The sequence below is a fragment of the Ascaphus truei genome, chromosome 2, assembly GCF_040206685.1.
Source record: "Ascaphus truei isolate aAscTru1 chromosome 2, aAscTru1.hap1, whole genome shotgun sequence".
Lineage (NCBI taxonomy): Eukaryota > Metazoa > Chordata > Amphibia > Anura > Ascaphidae > Ascaphus > Ascaphus truei.
Genome location: NC_134484.1, coordinates 23,932,896 through 23,955,497, shown reverse-complemented (window position 1 = coordinate 23,955,497; position 22,602 = coordinate 23,932,896). Strand labels below are relative to the sequence as shown.

General features: G+C 40.5%; 1 protein-coding gene across 2 annotated transcripts in view; it reads right to left on the bottom strand.

Annotated features, from left to right (window-relative positions):
* Positions 1-3,193: 3,193 nt before the first annotated feature.
* The window catches only part of FAM135B (family with sequence similarity 135 member B), a 240,963-nt gene continuing 221,554 nt past the window's right edge, over positions 3,194-22,602 (bottom strand). For both annotated transcript variants that reach the window (XM_075581807.1, XM_075581801.1), the window contains 5 exons: positions 21,064-21,161; positions 19,393-19,544; positions 15,830-15,940; positions 13,686-13,799; positions 3,194-8,553 (listed from right to left, as the gene is read on the bottom strand). In XM_075581807.1, the coding sequence (XP_075437922.1) occupies positions 8,348-8,553; positions 13,686-13,799; positions 15,830-15,940; positions 19,393-19,544; positions 21,064-21,161 (681 nt within the window). In that variant the 3' untranslated portion in view covers positions 3,194-8,347. The remainder of the gene's footprint in view (positions 8,554-13,685; positions 13,800-15,829; positions 15,941-19,392; positions 19,545-21,063; positions 21,162-22,602) is intronic.

The window sequence follows — 22,602 nt, the reverse complement described above, 5'->3', positions numbered from 1 at the left end:
AGGTAGTATAGTGGGGCCGGGGTCGGTGATTAGGCCTTAATTACTATAGCGGTTATTAATTGCTAAGGTGATTAAAGGGTTAAGGTCATTACATTTTCATTTTTTCATGTACCTTTGCTGGCAACGGAGGACATAGACCTGGAGTATGCTGACGAGGATGCCTTTCTTGATGGCAGGGGTAAGTAGAAAGTTTTATTTACTTTATTTATGCTTGCTGGCTAATGTTTAATTTTGAATGGGCAAATTAGCTATTATCCATATTTGGATAATAGTTATTTTGCCCATTACTGTACTGTGTGTGTTGGGGGGGGGGGTGTTGTTGGGGGTAGAGGAGGTGTGTAGTTGGGTTGTTGTGTGTATTTTTGTTTATTGTGTGTACAGGGAATGGGTGAAGGGGATAGTAGCCACAACGATGGATGTTTAGGCCTACCGGGTGGTAGCGAGGGAATGGGTGAAGGGGATAGTAGCCACAACGATGGATGTTTAGGCCTACCGGGTGGTAGCGGGTGGGGTTAACACCTTCATTATCTTAGTGGTATTAACCACTAAGGTAATAAAGCAGTTAACTCCACCCACAACCCCCGCGCAAGGCCTAAACACCCACTAAGGGCCAAGTACCACTATCACCCACCCCCGATAAACTGGGCACTGGTTGTTAACCCCTTCATTGCCTTAGCGGCTAGATGCTAAGGTAATTAAGCTATTTTAATGAAAAAATTATACTAGTGTGCATGATCAGGTGGTCTCCGGAGCAGAACCGCATTGGTTTGAGGTCCATGGACCCCTTGCTTCCAGAGATACAGGTCCCGCTATGGGGTGCCGGTATCTCCTATGCATTTTATTCCCACAGTCACATGACACGAGACATTTAAATGCATAGGAGATACTAGCACTCCATAACGGGCACGTATCTCGGGAAGCAGGGGGTCTCTGGACCTGAAATCAACACGGTTCTGCTCCGGAATCCCCCTGCTCACGTACACTAGTATTCAAATTTTTATCAAAACGTTGCGATCGCTGGCAAGATTTGCGCATGGAGAGGTGGCTCTCTCTGTGCAGCTCTCTATGCAGCTGGAATTACATACGAAAGACACTAGATGGCGCTCAAACACTATATCTATGTGCAAATATCAGTGAAAACATAAAATAAGGATAAATATATATAAACTTCACCGTGCAATATAATAAAAGTAAAAACACTCAAACCCTTGTAGGACTGTTTCAGGGTCCACACTCAGAGTACAATGGAACGAAATCAGGGGAGCGTCAGTACCTGGAAAAAATATATACAAACTACCATAGTGTATACTGCTATTAAACAAAACATATGATACGGTAGGGCTCCAAGGAGCAAGAGGGAGCTGGATTAGGTATATAGTCCAAAACAGCATATAATAGGGAGAGCGATATCCCAGAAGAGAGACACAGAGTCAAGGATAAAAAGCCATATAAAATTTATCCGGAAATGGTAAAAGTCAAGGCTTACAAGATACCGGAGTAAAACAGGCGTGGGTAACAGGTTAGAGATGGAACGCCGAGTCGCGACCTCGTGGACCTCCTGCACGTCTGTCTCCTCTGCCGGTATCAGTCCTGTGCTGCAAGCTGGATGCCGATACGTCACTTCCGGGTTTCACGGAACAGTTGGCGCCACCGGAACATCAGCTGGAGACTGTCTCCCTCAGGATATCACGTTGAGGGTTACGCTCTACGCGTTTCGCCTTATAGGGTGGACGGCTTCGTCAGGAGTCTCCTATACGGCGAAACGCGTAGAGCGTAACCCTCAACGTGATATCCTGAGGGAGACAGTCTCCAGCTGATGTTCCGGTGGCGCCAACTGTTCCGTGAAACCCGGAAGTGACGTATCGGCATCCAGCTTGCAGCACAGGACTGATACCGGCAGAGGAGACAGACGTGCAGGAGGTCCACGAGGTCGCGACTCGGCGTTCCATCTCTAACCTGTTACCCACGCCTGTTTTACTCCGGTATCTTGTAAGCCTTGACTTTTACCATTTCCGGATAAATTTTATATGGCTTTTTATCCTTGACTCTGTGTCTCTCTTCTGGGATATCGCTCTCCCTATTATATGCTGTTTTGGACTATATACCTAATCCAGCTCCCTCTTGCTCCTTGGAGCCCTACCGTATCATATGTTTTGTTTAATAGCAGTATACACTATGGTAGTTTGTATATATTTTTTCCAGGTACTGACGCTCCCCTGATTTCGTTCCATTGTACTCTATGCAGCTGGGCCAGATCGCTGGGTGAGCCCTTTTGAAAAAGGTGAACATCACGTCGCGGGCAACTCGCCAGTTTTGGGCATTTTGCTATCGCAGGTATTCAAGGCTTTCTGAATACCATGATAGCAACTCTCAAGAACTGGCAGTGTAACCGGGCCAGCAATTTTTTTTTATGAAGGCTTATAGAATTGGCCCCTAAATATTTTCCATGTCTCTAGCTACAGGTTTCCAACCAACACCATTCTGTGATGCAAAACTGATGACATCATAAATCCATTTCCTCCTTGTGTACCATAATAAGGATCTGATTTTGTTCTGTTATTCAGGTCTGGCAAATATGTTTGTTTCACCAAAAAATGTAGGCATATGACATAGGATTTGAGCTCGTAATCCCTCTGCTAACATTTCCTATTGCTCAAATTGGTTGATGCAATAATATTACGATACACCTACTGTTACATTTTACAGATGTAGCCAACATTATTAAAAGATGTAGCACACAACCATGGATTAAATACCTAAATAGCCACACCCCTTCTTGAACGTTGATGAGTTAAAACAATGACGTCTACTGTTGCGCTGCGTATGTTCCACTGCAGCGTGTCACGGATGCAATAACATTGGCTACAACTTTAGTTGTTTTTGAAAAAGAATAAGCTTACTTAACCAAATCATAATTTCATTTATTTATTTTAGAATGTGTTCCGAATCCTCAGGATGCCCCGAGGAAGTTCCCTTAATGTAGGGACGGCTGGCAATCGAAGGGGAAATGAATGCGATCGGAACATTAGTGGAGGCCCCTCAACTTCCATTCACATCACCGGGCGCCGGTCCCAACCTCGTGTTTGCTTCCCCAACCGGTGCTTGCCAACCCCAGAAAATATGCTAGCAGTGAAAGGGTTAAATGATCTTTTCTTGTACATAAGCTTGGTCTGCTCACCACAAAGAGAAAATAAACAATGCTATAGTTTTATTTTTCCTTTCCACAGCACAAAAGCCACACAAACAATCACAATAAAGCAAATGTAGAAAAATAGGGTTATCATTTTGGCACTGACGACTTCGCTAACACTGCTGGTAATCCAAGTTGTTTTATACAGGTTTTTTTGATACTCATAACCCATCAGCAAGAAAAATGTCACAGTTGCATTAAGCATTACATTCATTATATTATTTACGGGATAAAGAATTTATTTCATAACATAACATCACAACATTAAATGTTTTACTTTAAAAAGCCCTTTCATTTTAATTACTATTAAATTTTATTCGACAACCCATTACATTTTTTCCCTTCTTATCAGCATTGCGATTTTGCCGTGTATTACTGACAAATGTACATGATATATTGTTAGCCTTATTCCCCACTGACATTTACAAATATAATACACTACAGGATTTGAGATTAGAAAACCATTTCGTCCTTGAGCGTCAAATAGTCCATAACAGGATAGATTATCAAAATGTCTTGTTGCTAGCTACCATTGACATTTGTAACTATAAATGCCTGTAAGGATAGAATCCAGAAATCACTCTTTTTAGCCAAAAACATACAGTAGCACTTAAAGGCATGTTAGATGACTAAAAATGGCCAATATTGAGCTCACAATCGTTTTCATGCTTTTAGCTATTAATAGTGGACATCATTTCCCATGCTTCTGGCATAGAGTGCAGAACTTGGGTGAAGTGTAAATATATACTTATGAAATCACACTAGTTAATTGAAAAACTAGGATCCTGAAAAACGTAAATCTCATAGAAGTCTCAATAAGTGACCATATTAGCTTGAGAAGCAAACAGAAAAGAGAAGTGAGGGTGAAATCTGAAATGAACCCCAATAACATAAGATTATGAAGACAGCATTTTATATATTTGTGGAATCTATTTTAACAAACTATCATAGTTGAATGATATTACTCAGCTTCTTTTTGCAACCTTTATTTAGCCCTAATGATGCACCTGGTACCGCATGGGCTCTGCACAGCAGAGGATGTTATTACTTACCTGGTACATTGGGGGCCAATGGCTCATTTTTGAGGGGCTAATCGAATGGCCCCTTCAAAGGAGCATCTTGTCCAATCAAAAGTGCCAGAGCACAGTAAAGGATAATATTGCTTTGAGAAATAAATAATAATTGGGACATATCTGTGGAGTATTTGCATAACATTACATTCGAGCCTCTTAACATAAGATAGCATTTATAAAATACGTTTTATCGAAAGATAACCAAACACAATGAGAAAAGTCTGAGAAAACAAAGGGTTAATATGATAATTACTTATTCCCAGTGTTGCAACATTCTACTCGTGGAGTCATTTAGTTTAAATAAGTGTTTCCTTGATATTGAGATCATTGAAAATACGTATTATGCCAGAGATAAGACCTTAAGGCCAGATGCACTAGGCTCAGTTAGCCTATTTAATGTAATGTTAACCTAAATTGACGTTAGATTAATTAAAATGCCTATGCACTAAAGCAAATAAGCTAACGTTAACCCAGAGCTACTCCTTAAATAATGTATGGTTATTTGGTTCTGGCCGTTAGCACTAAGGATATGCACAGGAGGCATTCTCCCTAACATTGCATATGCTCTAAAGTTTAGAGGTGTCAAACTCAATTTAATCTAAAGGCCATTCAGGTTAGCCTAAGGATTTACCTAAAGGTGGCGTTGGTGCCATACAAACACTGACATATTGGGGCAAAGGGAGAAAGTGGGAGAGCTATTTTAGTGAACACCAGGTTTAATAGAGTCCCAAGCACTACAGTATATATTTCCCCTCAAACCTCCCGCCAAATAACTTATAGAGACACTTGTGCTCAAAAAGCACAACTTAGATACCAGGGAGATATGCTAATGCAATATGCATAGTATATTTAAATGACTCACACCCCTCACCTCCTAAAAGATTTTCATAAAACCTATACTGACAAGCCTAAGGCCTCTCTCATCTGGATGGAGCTAACGCCACCTGTAGGTAAGACAGGTGTACGCGAGTCATGTTAAGCTAACACAAGGTAGTGCTAAGTTAACATGACATTAAGTTTATTCTAATGAGATAACTAATGGCCGTTCTTTTTGCATATAATTAGCTCAGTGGATTGCCATTAAGTGTAAGGAAACTAACGTCATGTTACTAGCCCTGATTTAACATAGATTTGTGCATCTTGGCCTTAGTGGGATGATTATTGACTAATGCAACCGAGGTTAACAAGGGTACATAAAAAGAGTCATGGAAACATGTTCCCCTTATCTGTTAGTTGGCGTCACTATAGAATCAGTCCTCTTTGTCAGATTAATTCATTTTACTGTCATCCTTGTACAATGGCCATGAATCCAATGGGTAGATTGGCCAAATGTTTATTGTTGTAAAAGAAGCAAGAGTAGAAATACTATTATTTAAGCATATTCTGTTCAATTAAAAATGCCAGCCTAACAAGATCATCCAACATAATAACAATATGCAGTGAACTATGCATACTATTTATATATATATATAGTAGTTTTATATTAGTTACTACAGTAGTTTGATGAATAAATAGTCATATTTGTATTAGAAACTATCAAAAAGCATTTTCAAATGGTGCTAATGTAACTAATTAAAATGTAAACATTTATTCAAATGTATATGTTTTTATACTGTACAATTTTATAGATAAACACAATCGCCATATACAGGATTTACAATAGATTGCTGCAGGCCTATAAAATTGGGGGGGGGGGTTGATAATTTTGTATCAATACCATATTGAACTGTTATTGCTAGCATGTTGCATGTGATTCAAGTGGCATGTTTTCATTACCAACAGCCTTCCAATGTATATACAGTATACTATTCTCATTAACTCTATAATTATTTTATTTCTTGCGTTCTTTGCTTTTAGGGCATTGCACAAATGAACATGACCTGTTGTTTTCATTCAGCCATACAAAAAATGGCCATTAAACAAATAAAATGGTACAGTACATACACGATGTGACTATAAAAATGGGAGATACCCTGAACCAAGCCAACTGGATTAATAGAGCAACAAACAATGACATTGATCCTTTCTGTAAGAAGAATATATTGTTTACAAAAAAATATATGAGTACATTATGAAATAGTAGGTATAAAAATATTTGCAGTTACTTATTTACTCAAGTTTTTTTATTCTTTACCTTGGATCACTTTAACCCACACTTTTTTCTGCACTAACAAACAATATGTCTTATTTATGCCATTAACCATACACAGCAGCAGTAATAGTTGGTTAGCAGCTCTTACACAACCATACTTGTTGAATAATATTACTGATTTAGTTTCCCCCTTCTTAGAAGAATATTTTCTGCTGCTAAGTTTACCCCAGAGGGTATTATTTTGAGATACTGTAAATTGGCCCAGAAGAGTGCAGACAGGAACACATTGGGGGAGATGTACAGATGTTACTCCTGAGACAGTGAGATGTGCTACGACTGAAAACGCAAGAGTCTGTGGCTCCGGAGATAGTGTCTGCAACGACAGACCTGCGGGGGTCCATGCTTCCGGGTTGGACCACCCGCAGTGTTAATTCCCACGTTTCGGGGCAGTCACGTTTCCCACTGCTTGCCCTGGGGGCCAGAGACATCTGTATCAATGTAACGAAAAGTGCAAATAGAAATTTGTTTTGATGCATTAATCAATTTTGTGTCAAATGTAGAAAAAGTGTTTCTTACATTTGATGACAATTGTTAGCCGGAAAAGTTTATGGAGGCCTTAATATAATCTGAGTCATGTAACTCCTCCCTAAATCCTCCTATTGACACTCCCCAAGTGAGAAGCTATTGCCCATGGTTAAAACCTGGAGCAAAGCCACAGTACATTGGCACACAGAGACCCAAGATATAAATGATGCAATTTGGGTAAAGTTTGCTCCAAATTTGCCATGAAGCATGAGCTCCAATAACTTTAACTCAGTGATAGGTTGTGCATGTTTAGATGACAGAATGCACAGTATGTGCACTGACTAAGTTCTGAATGTGTATTTATATATCATTTTGAACAAGGTTTTCAAACCAAAGCTAGTATTGTAGAATGGTCAATGAGTAGCTCACCCAACACTCATTTATTACAACTTTAAACTTGGGTTTAGTGTTGTCATTATTGTAATTATTTCTTTAATCTTCTTTTTATTTATTTTTTGTATTTAAGATAGGAAAACCCTGGGGAAGAGTCACTAATCTATGGAATAAGGGGAATACCCTCTCCCCCATGCAACTGCCATCTCCCCCTTTGTGACATGAGAAAAATAATAGTGTAAAACAAAGGGATAATCAATGATGATTATCTATCAGATTTAGCTAATGCATGACACCATTCAGCCTCAGGTCGTTGATTCTTGGGTCAGTAAAATATATTAGTGGAATTCAGTTAGAATTGCAGTGGCTTCTCGTGTCATGGAAGAGATAATCGACTGAACCAAAATGCAGAGGTAGTGCACATTATTGCACCTGATTGGGAGTTTTAGTGTCTGCGATAAGGATTCAGATAAGGGGTGGGCCACTCCAGTCCTCAAGAGCCGCCAACAGGTAAGGTTTTCAAGATATGCTTGCTTAACGAGTGAGCAACTCGTTGAGCCACCAGTGCAGAAGCTGGGATATCCAACCAACAGGTCAGGTTTTCAGGACATCCCTGCTTCAGCACAGGTGGCTCAATGAGTTGCTCAGTCTTCGATTGAGCCACTCATTGAGCCAACTGTGCTAAAGCTGGGATATCCAGAAACCTGACCTGTTGGTGGCCTTTGAGGACTGAAGTGGCTCACCCCTGCTTTAGCTCTTCCCACTTTTGTTAGGCACATGTTGCTGAATGTGGGTTACTCCAGCTGGTGCAATAGGCACGTCTCGCTGCAATGCTCAGGCGTAATAACATTTGCTACCTCTGTATACAATGCAATTACATTATGTCATGTTCTACAGAATTACAAATACACGCAAATGACATGAACAAAATGTAGATGAGATACTGTTAGATTTGATCACCGATGTCATCCCATGATAAAGGGTGTTTCATTATGCACACACTCTCCATTGCAAAAACTAGAATATTTGGTTGTAATGATCTGACTTGATCAGCCAGGGTATCACGACGAGGTGCTATTTGAAGTAGCTGAGACCCGCAACAAGAAAGAACTTTTCCAAAAACAGTTCTGAATCCAAAACCGCTATATGTGCTGCACGTCCAATTAGTGTATTGGCAGTGTTTGGGAGGGCGTGGAACACATTGTGTCGTATTAACGTGCAATCCTTTGCCTCTGTCACCGGCTGGAGAAGGTTGTTTATCATTTCGGTATACACAGGACCTAAAATAATAAAGATGTCATTAAATTCGCAATTGTACATGGAATTAGACATATAGTACCATATTTATTAACCAGTGCTAAGCCATAAGATACCGTACAACCTAGTCTCTTAAATGCTCGTTCACTTGAACGGACGGTAAGTGTCTTCCAGTGCTAGAAGGCGTTCGATGGTAAATATCGGCCACGGTCGCTACAGTATATTGCTGTGAGTTGAATTGTGAGCGTTGATAAATCCCTGTGCCCATTCATATCAAGGAAGAACTATAATTTTGTTTCATTATGAGGTGCAAAAATGTACAATAAACTGACAATTTGCTATAGAATAGATATCACTGATTTGTGTGCACATGGAAAAATGGCACAAGTAACAAAAGAAAATGCAACTGGATGTTTATACATCACAAGGAACAGTAGGTATAAATCTTAATACTGTTCAAACACCCCAATCTCATGCAGTGTTTACACTTTGAACAAGAAGTAACCTGGCACAAATGTGCTCATAATTCCCCATCATTTCTAAATCTCTCAGCAGGACACAAGTGAGACAATCCTTATATACTGTAGTCTCACATTTACAGATTTTAGTCAAGCACTGACAAAAACATACTGTACACCAAGCATGTCAAACTCAAAGGCTAACACGGGCCAAATAAACAAGGTTTAAGTTTAGGTGGGCCGCAAAAAAACAAAAACTTCAATTTTCATAGAAACGTAGGTTTATTTAGAAAAGTACAGTATAAAAAACAAGAACAAGAACAACGATAAAATTAATGTTTTCTTCCTGACACTTGGCATCTCTGACTCTCTCTGTCTCTGACTCTCTCTCTCTCTCTGACTCTCTCTCTCCCTCTCTCTGACTCTCTCTCTCCCTCTCTCTGACTCTCTCTGACTCTCTCTGACTCTCTCCCTCCCTCTGACTATCTCCCTCCCTCTGACTCTCTCCCTCTCTCTGACTCTCTCCCTCTCTCTCTGACTCTCTCCTTCTCTCTCTCCCTCCCTCTGACTCTGACTCTCTCTCTGACTCTCTCCCTCTCTCTGACTCTCTCTCTGACTCTCTCCCTCTCTCTGACTCTCTCCCTCTCTCTCCGACTCTCTCTCTCTGACTCTCTCTCTCTGACTCTCTCTCTCTGACTCTCTCTGACCCTCTCTCACTCCCTCTCTCTGACTCTCTCTCCCTCCCTCTCTCTCTCTCTCTGACTCTCTCTCCCTCCCTCTCTCTGACTCTCTCTCCCTCTCTCTCTGACTCCCTCTCCCTCTCTCTCTGACTCTCTCTCTGACTCTCTCTCCCCCTCTCTCTGACTCTATCTCTCCCTCTCTGACTCTGTCCCTCTCTGACTCTCTCCCTCTCTGACTCTCTCTCTCCCTCTCTGACACTATCTCTCCCTCTCTCTGACTCTGACTATCCCTTTCTCTCCCTCTCTCCCCTCTCCGACTCACACACTCTCTCTCTCAGACACTCTCTAACTCTCTCTCTCAGACACTCTCTCTCTCAGACACACACTCTCTCTCTCTCAGACACACTCTCTCTCTCTCTCTCTCTCTGACACACTCTCTCTCTCAGACACTCTCTCTCTCTCAGACACTCTCTCTCTCTCAGACACTCTCTCTCTCAGACACTCTCTCTCTCTCAGACTTTCTCTCTCTCTCAGACACTCTCTCTGTCTCTCAGACACTCTCTCTCTCAGACACTCTCTCTCTCAGACACTCTCTCTCTCTCTGACACTCTCTCTGACTCTCTCTTTCTGACTCTCTCTGACCCTCTCTCCCTCCCTCTCTCTAACTCTCTCTCTCTCCCTCCCTCTCTCTGACTCTCTCTCCCCCTCTCTCTGACACTCTCTCCTCCTCTCTCTTACTCTCTCTCTCCCTCTCTGACTCTCTCTCTCTCCCTCTCTGACTCTCTCCCTCTCTGACACTCTCTCTCTCCCTCTCTGACTCTCTCCCTCTCTGACACTATCTCTCCCTCTCTCTGATTCTGACTCTCCATTTCTCTCCCTCGCTCCCCTCTCCGACTCACACACACTCTCTCTCTCAGACACTCTCTAACTCTCTCTCTCAGACACCCTCTCTCTCTCTGACCCTCTCTCTCTCTGACACTCTCTCTCTCAGACACACTCTCTCTCTGACACACTCTCTCTCTGACACACTCTCTCTCTCTCAGACACACTCTCTCAGACACACAGTCTCTCTGACACACACTCTTTCTGACACACACTCTCTCTGGCACACACTCTCTCTGACACACACTCTCTCTCAGACATACTCTCTCTCAGACACACACTCTCTCTCAGACACACACTCTCTCTCTCTCTGACACACTCTCTCTCTCTCTGACACACTCTCTCTCTCTCTCTGTGAACACTCTCTCTCTCTCTCTGACACACTCTCTCTCTCTCTGACACACACGCTCTATCTCAGACACACACTCTCTCTCTCAGACACACACTCTCTCTCAGACACACACTCTCTCTCTCAGACACACACTCTCTCTCTCAGACACACTGTCTCTCTGACTCTCACACACACATACACACACACACACACACACACACACACACACACACACACACACACACACACACACACACACACACAGATACACAGACACACACAGATACACAGACACACATAGGTACACACACACACAGATACACACACACAGAGATACACACACACAAGAGCAGTGGAGAGCAGAGGCAGCGACGGATGTGAGTGACTGGGGGAGGAGGGGATAGGAGGAAATGCATGCGATCCATGCAGGCAACTCCTTGCACACAGTCACTGATACACACACACGCACACACACACAGATACACACACAGATACACACACACACACACAGATACACCCACACACAGATACACACACACACACAGATACGCACAAACACAGATAGACACACACACACACAGATACACACAGATACACACAAACACAGATACACACACACCCACACACACAGATACACACACACATACATACACACACACATACACACACAGATACACACACACAGATACACACACACACACAGATACACACACACAGGAGAGCAGTGGAGAGCAGAGGCAACGACGATGTGAGTGACTGGGGGGATGGCAGGGGGGGGAGGAAAGGCATGCAATCCATGCAGGACAGGCAAATGTACAACTAACCCCCCCCCCCAGCACCCACCCTACCTTCTCCTATCACCCGGGGCAGAAGGGGACGGGACACCACGCAGCCACCAGCAGACAGAGGAGCCAGGAGCGGGAAGGCAGACACACACACTCACTGTGTGCTCTGCACAAAGCGGAAGCCCCGCCCCCAGCTTCCTCTCTGCCTGCAGCCAATCCCCTGCGGCTCGGCCGGCATTAAGGAGGGATAATGGGTAGGGATAATGGGGAGTGATAATCGGAGGCATGGTGGGGAGGGATAATCACGGCGCCCCTCTAGACATGCCACGGCGCACCAGGGCGCTGTGGCGCACAGATTGAGAACCACTGGGCTGGGCCGCAAATATGTTCGTTGTGGGCCGCATGCGGCCCGTGGGCCGCGAGTTTGACATGCTTGCTGTACAGTTATGACTTCCTGGAATTGGTAATAGGTTGTGAACTAAATAGAACTAATGCAAAGAGTGAAAGGTTTTGTGAGACTTCCTTTAAAACATTGCAAATGCATTCACAAAGCCCACTAGGATATCTAGAGCAGGGGTAAGCCAAGTCCCATCCTCAAGTGCCCCTAACTGGTCAGGTTCTAAGAATATCTCTACTGCAGAACATGTGGCTCAATCAGTCATATCCTTAAAACTTGACCTGTTGTGGCCTTTCAGGACTGTAGTTGGCTGCCCCTGCGCTAGTGGTAAATAATACATAAAATATGAATTCATATTCTGATAAGTTGCTGGCCTTTTCAGGTAATTATTTATAACATTCAAACAGTGTGTGTGTGTGTGTGTGTGTGTGTGTGTGTGTGTGTGTGTGTGTGTGTGTGTGTGTGTGTGTGTGTGTGTGTGTGTGTGTGTGTGTGTGTGTGTGTTTGACTATTAGTGTGCCAGAACATTGTTCAAAGATTTATTTAACCCCCAGCCCTTTCCATCACAGGGCTTGCACACTACAATGTATATTGCTTGCAAGGAGATTTTCAATAGAATGAAAGCAGCAAAGATTGGTTAATTAATGGCCCTGGTTTAACTACCATCTTGTTTTCATTGTAGTAATACATAAAATGATTGAACTACAGAATAATCTGGAAACTATGTTAGCTGAAAGCAGGACAAATGGTCACTTTGGCAGATATTCAGTAGAATTACCCACTAAATCCAATAGATGTATTGTTAACTCCAATTGTGTATTGAAATCATGTTTAAAAGACCGCAAACAACAAAAAACAAAATCTTAGCCTTTAACTCGGTTTGATTAATTTGAGGACTCCTCTGAGCAAATCTTACTGACTCATGACTGGCTTGGTTGGATTAACATTGCGGGGGTAACATTCAGAAGCAGGGATCCCCACAGATCTAGTCCTCCCAGGCCGCTTTCTGTATATGTTGCTGTAATCGCACGTGGCTGCACTTTCGTGAACGCGGTACCGGGGACAGTAAGTCTGGCTACATCTGTACAAATAATTACATATACTTCTTACCCAGCAATACTTATTTATGATGTGATTGAAACCTATCCCAGCTTCAAATGGCAAAGCCAGTATAATACAGCTGTCAGTAGGTTTACTGGCTCTGCACTTTAACCCAGGCTGTACGGAAAACCTTTGTAATGCGGCCGGCATAAGCTTATAGGGTTCCATAATAAAATGGATTTGAAGCAAAAGGTAACACTGTGTGCTCATTTGAATGTCATTTCCCAGAATCCCTGTCTGCAGTGGAAGCATTGTATGCTGGGAGATAATGGGAAAAGCTGGGTTGCAGACATGTCTGAGACATGTGAATGTGCTCACAAGTGATATTTTCATTTGTTACATAAAAGTCACTAGCTTAACAATTTAGTACAGTACCAAGGTGATCGCCTCAATCAGCAGGATTTGAGTTTTAAGCTACTGTACTGTAATATACTTGTTGTTTCCTGGAACCATTCAGTACCACACATTGCATAACACTTTATATAACATGTCAGTACTGCACCTGATATAACATACTGTACCTGTGTGTTTGTCTTTGAGGGCGTTTTTACACATTTCAATTCTTGCTGAATGAAATGGGACATATCGGTCTTGCGGTGATGCAACCAGAACAACATTTTTAAAATATTGCAGGCCTGAAAAAGAGATATCAGGGGTTATTTATTAACCTGCAACAGTTCTGACTGGGCGGTATCGCAGAAACTTCCAATGACCTGAATGAGGAGTTTCTGTTCAATAGTTACCCCCAATTGCCCATTGAACATTACTGAAGTAATAATTAAAACAAACATTTCTTGAGTTGTGTTATTAATTGTGTTATTAATTGTCGAAAAAACATATTTGAGCTCCTAAAATAATGAATTTATTAAGGATTATAATAGGGTGAATAATTTATGGACAACTTGTATATTTGATTATAGTCTGTGAACTGTTGGTGACACTTAAGGACTGGAATTTGCCACCCCTCTGCCAGACCCTATCCCAAGAGACTGGTATGTGCGGGAGAGGGGGTAGCAGGTGGTAAATACAGAAGGGTTAGCAAATTACACTGGAAATTAAGTTTGTTTTATCAATGAATACTTAAGCAGCCAGTGTCCCTTAGGGAATGAGGTTCTAGGTTATTTAGAAGACAAAAAGTATAAAATATTATTAGTGTTTGTAAACATACATTCATGTTAAAACAAAACATGAATGACATATTGCTGTAGGTATTACACCCCAGTCCTTAGCATGCACATAGTCACAGCGTGTACATATATACATGTTCAACAATGATGACAAGGGTTAACATCCATTAGGAATTCCAATGCTTGACTCACAAGGGTATATAAAGATTGATACACTAGGTATTTATTTGGACACATCCCTATGAGAGAGGATATTGATAGTCTAAATTTTAATTAGTGTTTGAGGAAAATATATGATTGCATTGATTTAGTATTTTATGCATAAACAATTGCTTCATTAATTAGATCCAACAGTGCTGATTACATTATGGTAAGCAGTATTATAGAGGCTTTACCTACTGTATTAGTCTATGTAATTTATGCACACTGACATGAACCACTGAATACTGTGGGTAGTGACGTCCCCATGATATACACACATCATACAGGATTGCCCTATCAAGCAATTAAGCTCTTAAAGATCAGATCTTTAATGTGTGTATGTACTGTATATGGGGTACAGCACGCCCGGTCACTATCCCTGAGGAAGCCATGCATTGCTGAAATGCGTAGGAGAGACAGCACACAGCAGACCTTCCCTTTGCTTTTCGGGAAGTTGCAGCCTAGAGGATCCTCTATTGACGTCACACTGAAGCGTTGCGCATAACGTCACTTCCGGGAACGGACGAAGAGAGAGGACGTCATCCACTGCAGACAGCGCCAGGAGTGAAAAGCCACTGAGGTACTACCCACTGGACCAACACTTCACCAGCGGCAGTCATACCAGGTGGTCAACATCGGCTCCCTCTCCGTTCACGGGTTATGAGAGACTATCACTGTGAAGGCGTAATTCCCCAAATCGGGTTGATAACGAGCAGTCCATTACACAAGGCAATTACATTCATGTTGGACATACATTATTTTAGTTTTATACACATTTATTAAAACAGAGACACACTAATATCCTTTTTTACGTTTCTTAATATAGCAGTTTTTTTTTTTATTTCAAACATTTTTATTGTTTTCTGACAGGGGTACATTCACATCACATGGTTGTTTATAGACATTAAACTTAATTAACATATACATTTAAAAGTGAACAACCCGAAGCATCTCAAAGTTGATTGATCAAGAATATAGCAGTTTTACTGTCCTAATGATGCACAGAACAAATTGTTAACAAATCACATTGAAAAGAACTATTGATGTTTGTTATTAGATAGAAATATTGTAGTTTGATGTGGCTATTTTTATCTGCAGGGATCAACTAAGACCATTTTAAATGAATAATTTGTTTTATATTAAATATTTGCAGCAGTTAGGTTGAACCAAGCTATATAATTTTGCTGTAGTATTAAACTAAAATGACTAATAATAAACCCAGAAAGTGGCACATAGAAATAAGTTTAATACTTACATGTACAGTACACGTCTATATATTGTTTAGGAATTTGAAACATAGGACATATCAGTATGTCTTAGCACCTTCCTGTACGCACCTGGCTTTAGGCTGAGTTGATATAGGAATGATTTTCGAAGGTCAGCATTATCCCTGAAAGACAACTGAAGAAGTGATCCCGACTTTTTCAACTTTTGCATAAGCCATAAGCCTGAAGAAAAAAAGAGAGATAGGCTTGATATAATTTGTTCCTTAAAATCACTACTGTATGTATTAAAAGTGTATCTTCCCCTTTCTTTTCTTATTGCACCACAGGATTTGATTGAATGGACTTTGATTTGGATATAAAGGAATCAATTACCTGGGGGCACCACACTGGATGCTTTTATCATTTGTTTGTGAACACTACAGTAGCTACTTTTAATTTTAAATAATGTTTTCCTTTTATGATCCTCAAATTCAGTGTGCTTTAAATCATGGTTATTCTATGTTGTGTCAAAGTATTTTTATTTTACTTTCTGAAGTAAATTGGAAGTGCCACAACAGACCATGCAAGTTCAACAACATATACAAAATATTTTAACTCTAGAAGATCTCTATAAAATGTATTGAAGGGGAAGTGATGGATATGTTCCTATCAGAAATCATTTGCACAGGTGCATATATGTGACCCACCAGGACAGGGGTAGAAGTTACATGCCCCATGTTCCTGACAGCTACATTTTCCCTAAGAATTGAATCTCCAAGAAAAGAGGCAATATTGACAGATTTGGGCCAAACTTTGTGGTTTAAGTATTTGAGAATATACTTTTGAAAATCTGGTCCAATCCAGAGCCTGAAAAATGGCTTTTGCGGGAGGAGAGAGAGAGAGAGAGAGAGAGAGAGAGAGAGAGAGAGAGAGAGAGAGAGAGAGAGAGAGAGAGAGAGAGAGAGAGAGAGAGAGAGAGAGAGAGAGAGAGAGAGAGAGAGAGAGAGAGAGAGAGAGAGAGAGAGAGACTGTACTGTATATGTCAACTGGTACTCTACTCCTCCCTCTATCTCCTCTCCAGCAAAAACAATATTTCAATATAGAACCATTAACTTAGCAAATATCTTGCGAACCTGGCAATAGAAATGTTTTGCCACATTTTTATGAATTTATGTGAAAATGTTGCACATCTCTTCTCTTTCACCTTGGTGTTTTGAAAGCAAGAGCACCGGGGCTACCACAGAATACAGTCGAGTAGGAAGCTGATAGCCGTTAAACCTGATGAACCAGATTTGAGCTGTAAAAACATATGGGAAATGTTGGGTGTTGGGCCCATATTTTCTAAGTGGTGCTATCCACAAGCCACCTTCCAGTGGTCGAAGACACATTTCAGGTATTTCAGGTGTAAAAAAGAGGTTTAACCGGCGCCAAAAAAAGGGTAAATACCAGTCCTGTTATGACAGTCCAAATACAGTCCTTGGAATGATGAATGGTGATGATTCTCACCTCAGCAATGCATATATGAAAAAGAGAGAAAGAAAGAGAATAATGGTGCAGTAAATCAACACAGGAGGGGGAAGGAAGGGGGGGGGGGGGAAACACAGATATTAGCAACAAAAACAACAAACAGAGCATACAAACATGAAACACAAGCACGGCCTAAAAAATAATACAAAGCTTATTTATTAGCGTGGACATGTGTATTAACCGCATCCGGAGGGGCAAAATTGCAACCCTACTTACGAAATGCTGGAAAGGTACAGGCAGATCTGCTGTAAGCAGCTGGGCTTTCAGGATGGCGACCTGAAAGCCCAGCTGCTTACAGCAGATCTGCCTGTACCTTTCCAGCATTTCGTAAGTAGGGTTGCAATTTTGCCCCTCCGGATGCGGTTAATACACATGTCCACGCTAATAAATAAGCTTTGTATTATTTTTTAGGCCGTGCTTGTGTGTCATGTTTGTATGCTCTGTTTGTTGTTTTTGTTGCTAATATCTGTGTTCCCCTTCCTTCCCCCTCCTGTGTTGATTTACTGCACCATTATTCTCTTTCTTTCTCTCTTTTTCATATATGCATTGCTGAGGTGAGAATCATCACCATTCATCATTCCAAGGACTGTATTTGGACTGTCATAACAGGACTGGTATTTACCCTTTTTTTGGCGCCGGTTAAACCTCTTTTTTTCATTTGTTCCCCTGACTGGTTGTACTACCAGTCTTTCACCTGGCTGCCTGAACATTTATATTTATAATTCTAGCGCTGTTTTGCACCTATTCTCTTTTTTCCCAGGTATTTCAGGTGTACTGTACAGTAAGAAGGTGTTTCCTGGAGTAGCACCATTAAGTAAAGATGGACATGTATGTTACCTGTAGAGATGGGGAATTGTTTTTTTGCGGATTTCTCAGGCTCAGACTCAAAAATTGAAATCCACCTTGTTATTTTTTCTATCACGTACAATCCACATTGTGGATTAATAATCTGTGGTCGGATTGTTAAAAACATCAGTTTAAATCAGAGGAGAGAGAGCGGATATTTTTACAATTCTAGTCTAGATTAATGCGCCATGCGGATTTCGGATTCAATATAGAATCTGAGTGCAGATTCTTAAAAATACGCCCTGATTGGGTCCAATGGCGGATTCTGATTTAATTACATGTTTAATACCCAATCCTTAGGTGGATTTTAGTGGGAAGATCAGATTTCGTCTACACAATCTGGTAAAATAAAGGAAAGAGATTTGGACCAGTGCTCACAAATCTAGTAACCAGCTGGTTGGTGTGTGAGTTGTACATAAAACACATCTGTTGGCTTTCTGACTGTGCGTCTACAGTATACAGTATGCACATGCTTAATGCTAAACGTCAATGAACATTGTTTATTTTATACATTTGTATTTCTTTTGCTTTTGAAATTCAAAGCAATAAAAAAGAAAAATTGTACAGCAAATAAAAATACCACTTGTGAGCACATACCCATCTGAGACAGGTCTGCAATCCTGCTATTCCCCATTACCTCTTAGCATACAGTGCTTGTTCTGCAGCAATTATAATTTTAAAGTTGTGGGGCTGCTATTTCACCACTTTAAAAAGTCAAGTTGCAAATTCTAAACAATTTGGGCCATTTCACTAGAATCTTTGTTCCAGAAATTGAAACAATTTTTCCCTATTTTTAACCTTTTAGAAAGTTTGACTGAAACCACAGTGAAGCTAATCTCAGCAGCGTCCTACTTCTCTAGTCTTCAGCTAGATGCTGGTCCGTTACAAGGTCTCAACAATTCAATCACAATTCGCCTTCTGTGAAACTGAAAACTTTGAGCTTATTTTGGTTGAGTTGTCCCAATATCACAGTATAATCAATGGTTCCTAAACTATGGTCTATATCAGAAGGCTCTTAACAAATGAATGAAGGTCAGATATTTGTTTTCTTTAGTCCTGGGATTACTTATTTATCAGGAGTAAAACTATTCATACACTATATAGTACTGGGTACATTGGTTTACATCGTGGACTTTTCAAGTATCTTCAGGCCACATTAAAGGAATGAATAAGAAATGTTTTCTTTTATATTTAATGAGGACAGAATCAAATTAAAATAATAAATATACTGAAAACATTAAAAATATTATTACACAAAGCGCAAGTAGTAAATCATTTTTTGACACTAGTGATACTTGTACTAATTTCACTGTTTATCTTACCTGTACTAACCAAAGTACTGTTATTGTAAAGAGTGCCAAGATGAGGTCCAGAGAGAGATAGAAACGTGTGCAACTTGTTGAGATAATACCGAAAACGGGGACGAGTAAGCACTGATCGAATTATGACATTTCCCAAGGAATGACCAATAAAACTGTTGAAAGACAAAGATAAAATGCTGATTATGAAGACTTATATAAACATGTCCATCTTTAGTATGCAGGATCTAATTTCAGGGAATTTATAGTGTATCTTTAATATTGTATTTGAATCTTATTTTACTGTAAAAATTCATTGATTTAAATAATAGGTGCATAATAATACAATAACACCTATAGTATAAAACTGGCAATGGTTAATCGCATGTAGAATTGAAGAAAAAAGATTGGCAGAAAGGCGCAGTGAATAGCTAAGAATTTTATTAAATAAAAAAACACACATGGGTATAACCTAGACACTACAACCAATATGTAGGCAAAACACACTATGCACAATAATGAAATACAATTAATTGAATTAAAAGTAAACTCACAATTGCCCTAAAACGGAGAGTGTCAGGAAGTGACGAAGCACAACGTGCGAAATGCGTAGAGGTCACGGGTGGCAGCTTCGTGGATTTCCAGCTGATGAGAGCGGTGCCTGTGAGAGTGAGGGTACCCATACAACGTGAGCGAGCGGATCGGGTCTGGACCTTCAACATCCACTCCACCTAGCTGTTAACCGAGCTCTATGGTACCACTCTCCGTTTTAGGGCAATTGTGAGTTTACTTTTAATTCAATTATTTGTATTTCATTATTGTGCATTGTGTGTATTGCCTACTGTACATATTGGTTTTAGTGTCTATGTTATACCCATGTGGGTTTTTTATTAATAAAGTTCTTAGCTACTCAGAGCGCCTTTCTGCCAATCTTTTTTCTTTGTTTATATGAGCCCCTTTAAGGGAGATCACTCTTCCATAGGGGGTTGTGGAGTCCCTACTGGCAGATGGCAGCAAGAGGTTAAGCGACACAGCGCAGCACCATATAAAGACAGCACCAGTGCGGAGCAACATATTCTTTACGCATATAGAATTGATTAAATAAATAGGACAGATTCAGTATGATGTGCATACAGTAATTGACCACATTGTCAAAAAAATATCATTCAGGTTATGTTTTTCTCACAAAGACTTTGCACGCAAATTATGAAAATAGTGTGTCATTAATGTATGTGGGTAATTAGGAAATTAGAAAAGCAAGTGAATTAACAAATGAGGCATTTCATATTGAGTCTATGATTAGTGTGAAAGAAATTATTCCTAATTGCATGATTCAGATTAATGCACCTATTTCATAAGGCATGAATCACGGAGATGGTTACAATACACAATTAATAGCAATGCCTTTAGTGTACCTACCATTGAGATAACTTCTTTAAATTATCTGAAGCATTTAAAAACCATTGACCTAAAGAGGTATTATTGACAATTAACTCATATTTATGTATCTACCTCTGCTACAAAGACCATACAATTATTTATGTTTAATTATACCTTTGAACAATGTGCATCTGCTTATATGTTACTGTTGGGTATCTGTTGTATTCTTCAATTTAGTCAGTCACTTGTTACTCACAGATCATTGGCTTTAGATGCTCTTTGAAACATCACGTGAACATACTTTAGCTTCCTTACCTTATTCTTGCGATCGAGAGATTATATAACTGAATGTGTTGAATTATCTCATCGAGCAGCCTGTCAGTCATAGCATCAAAATCTGCAAATGTATCCGTCTGAGAGACAAAAGGAAATCACATTAGAAGACCAGATCAAAGTCACATGTTATGCATTTCAAATATTGCATGGACAGTCAATAGCACAATAGTAAACTCGGTACGTCTTTGAAGTTTCTTACTCAACATATAGAACAGAAAAAAAACGAAATTAGGATACAACAGTTACATGTAGTTCAGTGACATGTGCAGTGCCTAAGGAATGAAGCTCTTAGGGGTGAATCCAGAGAAGTCCACTTTTTGTTTATCGTAACGTTATCGCCATTTAGCGTATCGAAATCCATACTGCATATCCCCAAAGGTGCTTAGCGTTATGATGTCCTCATGTTCCCCTAACAAAGGGGATGGCTAACTTTTACCGGACGTCTTGCTTACTCATATGCAAATCATAAGGTAATGAGCAGTTTACCTATTAAAGGAGATCCTCAGACACCTCCGATGTTGTTAGCGCATGGGAATAACGCAACAATATTTATAGACCTTCAAAAATATGCGATTACTCACATACAGACCCTGGTTATCAGTGTGTTATTTCAACAAATAGCCTACAAGGAAAAAGGGCAGGCTTTTAATGGTAGCCACATGATCGTATCGAGTGTAGGACTTAACCCTTGGATGACATGTTTAATACACAGATATATATGAATGGGACAAATATATGAAACATATCAACAGATACATCTGATATTATGTAATTTTAATTAAATAAACTGTACAAAGCTTTTTATTGATTAAAAGGAATGTGGGATATGTTTCTGTGGCCTACTATGTTATGTAATATTGAGTGTATTAAGTATGGCTGTACAATAATGTGTCTACATATGAGAACAAGCTTTACCAAGAGACAAAAGAATAGCAAATAAATGTTTTTCACAGACAATCCATTCTATGACATTTTTTTTAAAACAATATATACAAAATTAAATATCAGAGAAAATAAAGTTCAGGGCCTCTTCTTTACAAGTGCGATGCTAGACTTATTAGGGCCAGTGGTACGAGGTCAGCCATGCCTCAATGTCCGCACGCGGGGTGTTTATCAACTCGGGATGGTTGAGGAGGAGGAGGTGGAGTTTCCACCATTACTGTCAGCCCTGACGTGGGAGTCACCGGAAGCACTGGGTCTTGTCAGCATGGAGGCCGGGTGGATACTCTCCAGGCCCTGCTGCATAGCCCATGCTAGTCCATTTATGTAAGAGGCTATCTGAGCCATACTGTTAATCATTGCACTACTGCATTGTGTTGATGGTGATGAAGTGGTTGGCTGGGCTGCTTGCTCTCTGTGGTTGGTTGCTTGCTCCATGCAGTGGAAGGTAATCTTCATCCACTCTGCCATGGCCTCAATATGACCAAGTTGGTCCATGATGTTCTGGAAGCCACATCACAGCATTTCCATTAGATCTACTTGATGGGACATCAGGGTGGTATCAGTTGAGTGTTGATG